The sequence below is a fragment of the Scardinius erythrophthalmus genome (genome assembly GCF_964197995.2).
Source record: "Scardinius erythrophthalmus genome assembly, chromosome: 9".
Taxonomy (NCBI): Eukaryota; Metazoa; Chordata; class Actinopteri; order Cypriniformes; family Leuciscidae; genus Scardinius; species Scardinius erythrophthalmus.
In genome coordinates this window covers 12,870,617-12,882,508 of record NC_138229.1, presented here as the reverse complement: position 1 = coordinate 12,882,508, position 11,892 = coordinate 12,870,617, and the positions used below count along the sequence as shown (strand labels likewise).

Sequence of the window (11,892 nt, the reverse complement as noted above, 5' to 3'; positions counted from 1 at the left end):
GTGTTTATCTTCACCACAATTATTCAACCATTTTAAAAAAGAGAATACAATTTAGGGGATACAAACACCAGAGACTGATCAAGAGAACATCACCTAATATGCTCAATATAAAAATACAAAATTCTCTGTAACAGTGGCAACTGCAATATTTATATTGCGTCTAATAATCTTGCCAATGGGTGGCAGTATTGCACTAAGGATGTTTTTTAAGGCCAGTCTTACAAATGAAAAGAAATAGGCCTACTTTTTTATTTATTAAATTAGTCTCCACATTTTTGTGGATGTTTGTTGTGCATTTTCAAAATCTACCACACTCATATTGCTTACGTTTAGCTGTTGAAAGAATATACATCAATGAACCTGTAAATTTACTTCATGTAATGTAATCCAATTCAGCTTCCTCTTTGTCTTCATTTCCATCTCTGTCCTCAGCGGGATAAACCACCATGCACAGCTTCTGCCCCAAGTGTGTCAGTTTAGCTATAGGCAGACAATGGCAGATATCTTTAGTAGCTTCTGTAGGCCTCATTTCAAATCTGTTTAGTCTAATGCAAATGTAACTGACATTTGTAAATCATCTTAAGACATACCAATAAAAGAACTGAAGCTCTTGGGCTTGTTTTCCCAGTATACGCCAAATAGATACACAGGAACACCTGACAACAGGATGGCTAGGCCAAAGCCGCACGCCACAGGCTCCGAGTACAGAGAAAAGATCAGCAGGAATGCCCAGAAAATCAGGAAAATTACTGGCCACACCAAGCTCACCTGTGGAGTGAAACCTGTTGATTACAGTAAAGGACTACAAATGCACAGTACAAAAAAATCAAGAAATCTATACTTAATTATACATAATTATTGTTCACAGGCTAATGCTGGGCTCTGACAGCTCACTAACACTTGTCAAAACTACAAAATAAAGTCAATAAGAATCAGTCTTTCCTTGATTGGCCGATGTAAATCTGGTTCTTTGATGCGAAGCACAATCTGCCCGGCAACAGTGAGCCCATAAAACAGGTAGTTGATAAAACCAACATAGTTGATGAGGGTGTATATGTCGCTGGTGCACAACATCAGCAGTGTTGATATACACTATAAAATAAATCAGAACTTGATTTAAATACAAGAAGCAAGCAAGCACCAGCCAGCACACTGCATATAATTTATATATATAAAAAAAGTTTTTTACATAACTTAAAGGTGCTGTATGTAAGAATTACATGGTGGTCGAAATAGGTACTGCAGTCCAAATTCAAAATATCAGAGACCGTTGTTTCCCCTGCCGCCTCCTCAGACTCCACACTCACACGGGTTGCCAGTTTTAGGACACGCAACAGGAGCGAGCGCAGTTGACTACGAAAACTGAGGAGACTTACATGTGAACTTAGTATATTTCCTAAATATCTGCAAACATATTTGCTATTTTTATGATTTAGTAGAGTAAAAAAAAAAGTTACACAGAGCACCTTTAAGGAAAGAAATAAAGAGCTCACACTCACAGTGAAAAGCAAAGCTGGGATGGGTGTACAGCGGTTAACATGAATCATTGCCAACAGACGGGGAAGATGACCCTCCCTCGCACCTGTAAAGAACAACCTGTGAAAGACCAACTGTCAATCAACCTGATAATGATAATGCTGAGAATGCAAAATGTAATGCAAACTAAAGGAGCAAATGAGAAATAACACGTTGAGACTGACCTAGATGACGTGAAAAGGGATCCATTGACCCCTCCGAAGGTGGACAGAGCCACAGAGAAGGGCATGATCCATGACATCATCCCAATCAGCTTTTCACCAAATGTCTGATGGAGATTAAAAGAGAAAAAGAAGGCACTGGGGTCAAAGAGAAAGTTGAAAACCGATCAAGTTTATAGGCTATACAGGTGAGCAGACATTCAGCAATAATGTCAGATAAGTCAGATCAGATGAATAGCCTTTTGAATTTTTTCTAATGAACGAGCTCAATAAAGTTCTCACCACAGCAACAGCATTGGACGCCAACAGTTCCTGAGCGCTCATAGCTGTAACGTACGCAATATTCACAGATACATAGACAAAAGTGACCAGAGGGATTGAGATGAAGATTGCGCGAGGCAGGTTCCTGCAAATACAGAATAAAATCTCGATTGTAATTTTTTGGACAGAGCTGTATCTGTCCCAAGAGGCAATTCTTCTGTATTTAAAATGCTAAAATTTAGATTATGTATTACACCCCAATAGTTAATGATCTTATTAACTTCTACATGTTTAAAAATTAATAGCATTCTCAGTTCACTTTGTCCCATATTTCTCATAAAATTACAAATTACAGACAACAAACACGATAAAATCGCATAGCCCAAATAACTTTTATCTTGAAAAAATTTGATGAGAAATCTCTGATGTTTTAGTATTGGCTTCTTGATAAACCCGAACAGTTTGAGATACTGTTGAAATCTTTGCAACTGAAGAGGAGATACATGAATTTACTTGATACATGAGATTTCTTTCTCAGCAGAAAAATGTGAGAAGCAGATTAGTTGCCAAAAGTCTGCATTTACTTTCCATTGATTTTCAATGATGTGGAGGAGACAAATTGAGACATTATAAGATCCTATTTCTTCCTTCCTATGGCTTCTCTCCACACTGATTTGGTGTCATTTACATTATTATTGTCAATAGAATCACCAGATGAAACAATTATGTATGTTGTTAAAGTGTACATTAATTTTACAGTTGTGGAAAATTACATCTCTGCGCTTCTGCGAATAATATTGACTGTTTAACTTTAATGCGTTAAAATAATTAAAGGGATGGTTCACTTTGAAATTAAATTTTGGTATGCTTTAGCTTACCTCAAGGGCATCCAAGATGTAGGTGTCTTTGTTTCCGCAGTAGTTTCAATTTTGATATTTCTAAGTCAAACCGTTCTTGTCTGTCAGTCATATAATGCAGGTCTATGGTCACTATCTGAAAGAGCATGCACAGAGAAGTCCAAATTAAACAATTCCCCATCGTAAGTACACATTGATGGCCTAAGACACGAAACGAGTGGTTTGTGTGAGAAAACGAACAGTATTTATATAGTTTTTACCTCTACACAACCATGTCCAAGTGATCTGAGGGCGTGCACGCTTCCTGGTGTGTGACGTGTGCGCGCTTCCTGGTGTGTGACGTGTGCGCGCTTCCTGGTGTGTGACGTGTGCGCGCGTTCTGGCTTAGTCTGTGTACAAGAGGTAAAAATGATATAAATACTGTTTGCACACAAACTGCTCGTTTCGTGTCTTAGGCCATCAATGTGTACTTACGATGGGGAATTGTTTAATTTGGACTTCTCTGTGCATGCTCTTTCAGATAGTGACCATAGACCTGCATTATATGACTGACAGACAAGAACGGTTTGACCTAAAAATATCCAAATTGAAACTACTGCGGAAACAAAGACACCTACAATCTTGGATGCCCTTGAGTTAAGCTAAAACATACCAAAATTTAATTTCAAAGTGAACTATCCCTTTAAGTAACCCACACCAAGTTTTGACTAGTTTTGACTTATTTTGTATGAAAATTATTTAATAAAACAAGCTCTCAAAGACCTTTCCCCTTTGCGGTTTATTACTTTGTGACATTATTTTGTGACTAGCTGACTGTACATCATCCCTGGCAAATGACAATGTACCTGTAGGGGTCGATGAGCTCTTCTGTTACATAGTTAAGAAAGTTCCATCCTGAATAAGCGAAGGAGCCCTGGAGGAAAGCGAGTGCAATGCGGCCCATGTCATAGGGCTGGAAAGGGTGAAACGCATGTTCTGGCTCCAACCAAAAATAATGACCTGGAGACACAAAACAGAGAAGCATTTTATGTGCTGTGACTGAATTAATATGTAGAGAGTATCAAAATGAATGGAGAAAGTTGAAGTACTGCATAATGAGTTTTATTTACTGCAGAAAAACGTATTATGCACTGTACAGTACACTTTCCATTATCAAAATCAATGGTTCTTTCTTTGAGGATTTTTTAAAGAAGATATTTAGAGCTCCTTTTTAGTCCTTGAGATATCAAGCACATGAAAGCAGCAGACTACAAACGGCCCAGCATGACAGTCGACTTCATATGTGAGCTTGTCTGTGCTTAATGGATTTGTGCTCTTTTGTTTATAGTGCTAAAATGGGTCAAATATGAAAAGTATGCCTATGTAATACTTTTAGCTTAATGCCTGCCCTCTTATATTCAAGCCCTTTATGTTCACATCTAATACTTCACATGTGTTAAACAAGCCTTTATTGTTTCCTTGCTCTGATACATAATTTAGACTGGTTTGTTTTGTGCTAATATGTTTATGGCTGTGGTAACAACAATAAAAAATTATATTGCGAGGCCTTTGGTGAACACAGGGCACTTAGCGAGAACACATAAAGGTGACATTAAACACATGTATAATGTTACAAAAGAGATTTCTATTTCAAATAAATGCTGTTCTGTTGGACTTCATATTCATCGAATAATTCTGAAAAAAATGCATCACGACTCCCACAAAAATATTAAACAGCACAACTGTTTTCAGCACTGATAATAATAAATGAGTCTTGACCACCAAATCAGCATATTAGAATGATTTCTGAAGGATCATGTAACTCACACACTCACACAGAGTTTTCTTGTTTATACAAAATAGAACTGTATCTGGAAAACAGTAACGGAATGAAATAATACTGGAATGGATTATATGCAAAATATAAGGAGGTAACCAGACAATTTTTTTTTTTAAATATAGAAAACAATATTAGTAAAATATGAGTAAAATATGTTTATCTGAGTGATGTTAATGAATGGATTTTATAGCACCATGGACTGTACCCTTGCAGATCTGCACGATACCCATAATGATGATGAGGCAGAGGGCGAGGAGCTTGCCCGTGGTGAACACATCCTGTACACGCGTCGCCCAGCGGACACTGAAGCAGTTAATCCAAGTTAACAGCACTACAAGGAAAAGAACAAATTACAAACATTCAAATTCAATTTGATGACAGTAACCATGCATGAAGTCAGTCAGTATAAGTCAGTATATATATACTTTACATTATGATAAACACTTTGCTTGTTACACATACATGCAACATTTCAGCCATAAATAAACAGATTTTGTTCATTACCTGCCTAGCGATGTGTTTATGCTGAAATATAATTAAATAATGGTTTGTATTTGGAAAATCATCTATCGCGTGTCATTATGTGTAGTGAGTTGGCTCACATGATTTATGTTTCACGCTTCAGAACTTCCGTTATGAGAACATACTCTGTAAAAACTGATTGCTATGATTATTTATCACAACTGAAAATTCAACAGTAGTATAACAAATAATGTGTTGTTTCAACTTAAAGTACGTGTACGTGCTTGACTTAACTAAACTAAACTAGCTAACCCTCTACTGCATAGCGTTGCCCTCAGGCAACGGAAAGTTTTCTTAAGCCCTGTGTTAAGTACATTTTTCTTTAAATGATTGCAACCAATTAGAATGTTTGAAAAAGTATCAAAGAACAGTCCAATAAGGTTTGGAAGTCACTATCAAGCACCATTTGAAGGCGGGACGTCCTTTTCTGACACATGGTCACAGGAGCACATGGTGTGAGATGAAAGCAAGATTATTTGCTTTAGTAATCATATTTAAAATGACATGAACTGTACATAAAAAATATGTGTGTGTGTATGAAGGTGTAGAGAAGCCTTTTGGCAGGTTTTGTGAATTTTTTTTTATTTTGCATGTTCACAAATTCAGTTTTTCTTTTTGTTGCCTCAGGGCAACGTTATGCCATAAGGGGTACTTTTCAAGGATGTCTTGGACAATACCTCACAATGGCAAATAATGTGTTACAAGTAGGGAAGATGTAGGGTTCCTGGGTGCACAGGAACGACCAAAGTCACCAAAGTGACACTAATGTGCAGCATCCACAGTCATTTTAGAACAGAAAGGGGCCATCTACAAACTGTTCCCACAAAGTTGGGAGCATGAAATTGTCCAAATTGTCTTGGTATGCTAAAGCATTAGGAGTTCCTTTCACTGGACCTAAGGGGCAAAGCCCAACCCCTGAAAAACAACACCACACCATAATCCCCCCTCCACCAAACAACCCCACACCATAATCCCCTCTCCACCAAACAACCCCACACCATAATCCCCCCTCTACAAAACTTTACACTTGGCACAATGCAGTCAGGCAAGTACCGTTTTCCTGCCAAACCCAGACTCGTCCATTGGATTGCCAGTCAGAGAAGCATGATTGGTCACTCCAGAGTCCAGTGGCGGCGTGCTTTACACCACTGCATCCCACACTTTGCATTGCACTTGGGGATGTAAGGCTTGGAAGCAGCTGCTCAGCCATTGAAACCCATTCCATGAAGCTCTCTACAAAGTTTGGAGGTCTGTAGCTATTGACTCTGCAGAAAGTTGGCGACTTCTGTGCGCCTCAGCATGTACTGACCCCACTCTGTGGCCTAGTTGCTGTTGTTCCCAATTGCTTCCACTTTGTTATAATACCACTAACAGTTGACCGTGGAATATTTTGTAGTGAGGAAATATCACGAATGGACTTATTGCACAGGTGGCAACCTATCACCGCGCTTGAATTGACTGAGCTCCTGAGAGTGTTTGTTGAAGCATCTGTATGCCTAGGTTCTTGATTTTAAACAACTGTGGCCATGGAAGTGATTGGAACACCTGAATTCAATGATTTGGAGGGGTCCCAATACTTTTGTCATTATACAGTAGTGTATATGGGGTTGATTAGGATACATGAAGTACATGATATGACATGACGCACTACATGATACAAACCTATGTCTGTATCAAATCAAGTATATTGATGTGTTTCAAGTGTTTTTCCCTTTTTACTTAAAAAAATAATAAAAAAATGTCAAGAAATCATTTATTTTTGTATTGCTCTCTGAGAATTGTATAATGATCATTTTCTCTATGATTCTTTACCATTGTTGCATAACGTTGCCCTCAGGCAACAAAAAAATATTTTGGGTTGGGGGGGTTGGGGGGGGGGGCATTTTTCAATAAATCAATAAAATGTTCCCAAATGAGCCAGGAAATGATGTGAAATAATTTTTATCATGTGTCATCAAAATTCATGCAGTAGAGGGCTAACTAAACTTAATATTTTTTAAATCTGATGTTCAAGTTCTCAACAAATTTTAAGTTGTTATAGCTAAGGGAGCCGCACCCAAGGTCTTTAGATGCACTTAATTATAAACAGGTTAAGCAGGGTTGGATCTGCAGAGGCAGCATACTCTTGGATAAAAAGTGTTGTCATGGCCAATCATATTGTAATATGTTCTAAATGTGACTTACACAGGCAGGCGGCAGCGAGCACACCAAGAGCTCTCTCTGGAGGGAAGCATGAAGGGAAGAGAGGCTGCAATGCGTAATTGGCAAATGTGAGGGCAATCACAGCCTGGTTAGTTGGATAGATCACCAACACTGCAGTCCACAGCCTTAGAAACCTATTCAGAAGACAAGCTCTGTAAGACCTTACATGACATAACATCTAAAAGAAAATGACTTGGTCTTACCCAGCTAGACCTCCAAAAATGTCCTTAACATAGGAATAGTCTCCGCCTGACTTTGGGATTGTGACACCCAGTTCAGCATAGCACAGAGCACTGATGCCAGTGATGACGCCCACGAGAATCCACACTATGAGAGCCAGACCCACTGAACTGGCATTTTCCAATACACCCTTTGGACTTACAAAGATCCCAGACCCAATGATGTTACCTGGAAAATAAAAACAGACAAGCAACTGCAATTAACAGAAGGACTTGATTGTTGCTCATTGAGGATTGGGTCTAAAACAAAGTAAACCCCCACAGCCATCAGGTTACAAAATTTGGAAAAGGTATATGTTCAACTCTCTAATAATGCCCATTGTTTTGGATATCGGACAAATATTTTTGGATGTCCATATACAACTGATCATATAGTTGTTTTTTGCAGGATACATTTAAGTGACAGTAAATATATGTAAGAGTAATGGCTGCTGAAAATTCAGCTTTGCCATCAAAGGAATAAATTACAGTTTACAATATATTAAAATAGAAAAGTTATTTTAAATTGTAAAATTGTTTCAGATTAACTGTTTTTATTGTATTTTTGATCAAATAAATGCAGCCTATTGTGAGCATAATGAGACTTTCTTTCAACCACATTAAAAATCTTACTGTCTTCAAACTTCTGAACAGTCCTGTATATAACCTATAAAATAATTTGGCTCTGTGTTCTGCTCTTCTTTGTGCCTCAGTCTGTGTTCTTCTCTTCTAAGGTTTTCTTCTGTGCTTTGTGACCTTGAGGGCTGGTTTAGTCTGGTCAAATATTAAGAATGCTCATTGTTAACACCTGTTGAGCAGTGAAAAGTTTCTTTGTTTGGAAACAAAAAGAGATTTGGAAAAAAGACGAGGCTAATGAAATAAGCTGTATTGCCACTTACAGAAGCTCTGAACTGCAGGTGATTTTCATTATTATGATGATTATTATTCTTGAAGCACCTTCTCGAGTCCCTTTCCTCCATTATTTATTTTGTCAGTGGTGTAGAGTAAATGTAATTAGTTATTGTACTTAAGTATCTTTTTGGCAACTTTGTAGTTTGACTGAGCATCAAAGATGTTAGCAACTTTTACTCTCTATGACTACATTTTTGAATAAGTATATTTACTCTTTACTCCAGTACATTTGTGATGAGTAATGCAGTTACTTGTTACATTATGCATGGTACCTAGCTTTTTATGCAGCAGTTTATATCTGCTACAAAAGAAGCGATATCGCCATCAACAGGGCATTGAAGATAGTATATCTTGTGCGTTTCGCCGTTACTCACCCAAACATGTCAACAAGGCATTAGCAAGTAGTTGTGAATCGCATGTTTCATACATGAGATGCATGGAGATACATGGCTGTAGCCGGTGAAACCAGCACGTCCAGTGCAAGTAGGCCTTGACTATTTCATTTTACGTAACATTATTTTATTTATCCGTTACGTCGAAGTGACCTTTTTGAAGGATATTGGTTTACGTATGCCCTTTTCGAGCATATGAAAAGGGCAATTTGAGATTAACTGAGACTTGAGTGTTTGCAGACGTTTAAGTAGCCTATCGATTGCAATATTCAGGTGATGGAAAATAAACATGTGATTGCTCTCCTCACAAATCAAATGTTCCTTGTTTTTCACTGGCATGCCATTTATTCAGTACGAGTAAAAATCCTTAAGTATTGTTAAAATCAGATACTCTAAGGCCCGGTTTCACAGACAGGGCTTAGATTAAGCCAGGATTAGGCCTTAGTTCAATTAGGACATTTAAGTAGCTTTTTTAAACATGCCTTAGAAAAAAAAAAAACATTACTGGTGTGCATCTTGAGACAAAACAGTGGCACTGACATATTTTAAGATATGCCAGTGCAAGTTGCTTTCAGTTAAAAGCCTAGTCTGTGAAACTGGGGGTTAATGTTAACAGTTTGCAAACAAGAGAATTTGTTTTAAATTCTTAAAATGATCACACACACACATTTACCATTGCCAATACCACAGCCCCTGTTAATGGGCAACACAGCAAGATAGTGACCCGGCCAACTGTAACCCAAACACTTTCACAGCTTACTAGAGTAACATGCATTAACCCAGTATTGAGGTAACTGGCAAAGACATGTTGGTGAGCTTGCATTCAAGCCTAATTTACATGTCATGTAGTGACCTAGTTTAGGTTTAAACCTGCTACCCAAAACCATACTCCTACTGACAAATCTCTTCACCGTTGAGAAATCCTTCTTTTATAAACCTGCTTGAAACCCTGCATCATAAGCTCTCACAAGATAGAGGCAGTGTTCAAAAATTGTATTTTAAATGACATTTCGAATAAATATAATACGTGATCACAATATGTAATCATACAACCTGTATGCTCTTCTTGTGGAACACAAAAGAGGATTTTTTTAAAATACCATACAATGAAAACAACATTGGACCCCCTTCACTTTCATTGTATGGACTAAAACAGTTAAACCAGTCTTCAAAATACTTAATATGTATTCAGAGGACACAAAATATGCATACTTATTATCTTCATGTATTGTTCTACCAGATAAAGTGGAAGGAGAATAAAGAGAGGTAAAGTTCAGCAGAAAAGACACTTTCTTAGACTTACCCACAATAATACCACACGCACTGAAGAGTCCGACCTCTTTCTTCAAGGCCACCGCTGGTTCTCTGTCTGTGTCTGAGTCCGGCACTGATGAAGCCCTGCGTCGGGCGCCATTGCTGCTCATTTTCACACAGACAGCAGCGACTTTGTGCTGTTGAGAGTCTCTGTAACTTTATCCTCCCGCCCCAAACTTAATGTGTTAATCTGATAAACCCACCTACAGTGCTCAGGTTTAGTGTAACAGAGGAAATATTATGCAACTACAAAGAGATTTTTTTATTATTATTCAGTAGCCCATTGGAATTACAATATCCGTATTCTAATGGCCCAACCAAACAAATTAATCTGGGTCATAATCAGAATCAGATAAACAAACAGGATTTGAATGTTTGACCTCTTGACCCATAATCACTATTATTATCAAGACAATAAAAGATTAAAACCTGTTGGTGAGGACAAAGTTATAAATGATATGGAATTTGATCCCCCCCCCCCCTTGTGTCAGATATAGGCTTTCAAATATAGAGAAAGGTACGTTTTATTTTTTTTATATACTATTTGTAAGGCTTTGATACATTTTGATTTCTATCTGACATCATTTGAGAAAATAGTGTGTGTAGGGTTGTTTGTTTGGCATTTGGTGTATGAAATAATAATTAGAATTAGATGATCTGAACATTGATATGTAAATATACGCAGCAACCACCAGAAATATTGAGGGCAGAATTTTTTCAGCGCTATATAGTGCCAGAATTATGTTTGCTAAGGGCCGTGTGACAAAATGAGCTCTCTGGCCAGAGAACAAAGCTTCTCAGTCAGCCATGCAAACCAATATCTTTTCCCATAGTTACATTTTAATATATTTTTATAGTGCTTTTCACAACGCATACTCTTCCAAAGCCGATTTACAAGTGAAAATGTCTTACAAACACCCAGTTAGTCAGCCAAAGGCATCAGTGGCGGGAAAGAAACTCCCAAAGATGTTTAAGTAGCCGAAGCAGCAGCCAAGAATCATTTACGATAACCATAACAATGATGCAATGGCTTGTAAAATTAAATTCCAAAGAAATTAGAGTTTCTGAATAGCTGAAAAAAGGTAAAAGAAACAAAATGGATTCAAAATTGAACTAGATACAGAGAACGTCTCCTGAAGTGTCTTTCAAAGTTGCTTACCAATAAGTGATCAATAGTGATTGAACAGCTATTTGTGAATATTCCCTGTGATGCTAGCAAATAGGTTCAGATGTCTTGGCAGAAATCTCCGTCGTTCACAATCTGTGCTCTCTTAATGAGTGTTCATGAGTAAACAAAACCAAACCAGAGCTGATGGTTTTCCTTGCCTATAATTGTTCAGCTAAAATAATTCCCTCTCTTAAATACATTTCAACAGCTACAGTGACTTCTTTACTTATGACAATTACATAAATGTTGTTCTTTATTCAGCAGTAAAATGTTCATATAAAAATGTTGGGGTCTGTTTGAGCATCCCGACCAGCACAACACAACACTGGCTTCACGATCTCAGATTTTCACTACACGATTATCCAGGGTATCTGCAGATTTTTTTAGCTTTACATCAAATGTAAAGCTTTTTATAACCTTTTTAAAGACTTTCTTCTCTGGTGCATTCCCGTTCATGCTGTGTCCACATTTGGATTTGGCATAGGTTTTACACTGGATGCCTTTCCTGTCACAATTCCTGTTTTTTTCTG

At 37.7% G+C, this 11,892-nt stretch overlaps 1 protein-coding gene across 1 annotated transcript; it reads right to left on the bottom strand.

Annotated features, from left to right (window-relative positions):
• Positions 1–373: 373 nt before the first annotated feature.
• On the bottom strand, positions 374–10,304 carry slc7a8b (solute carrier family 7 member 8b; the record flags this gene model as incomplete). Its single annotated transcript, XM_081373763.1, has 11 exons — positions 374–480; positions 591–768; positions 943–1,092; positions 1,500–1,596; positions 1,701–1,804; positions 1,980–2,103; positions 3,661–3,814; positions 4,840–4,965; positions 7,341–7,492; positions 7,562–7,766; positions 10,184–10,304. 11 exons carry the CDS (start codon positions 10,302–10,304, stop codon positions 374–376), a joined length of 1,518 nt encoding a protein of 505 aa, XP_081229889.1.
• Between the last annotated feature and the right edge of the window lie 1,588 nt (positions 10,305–11,892).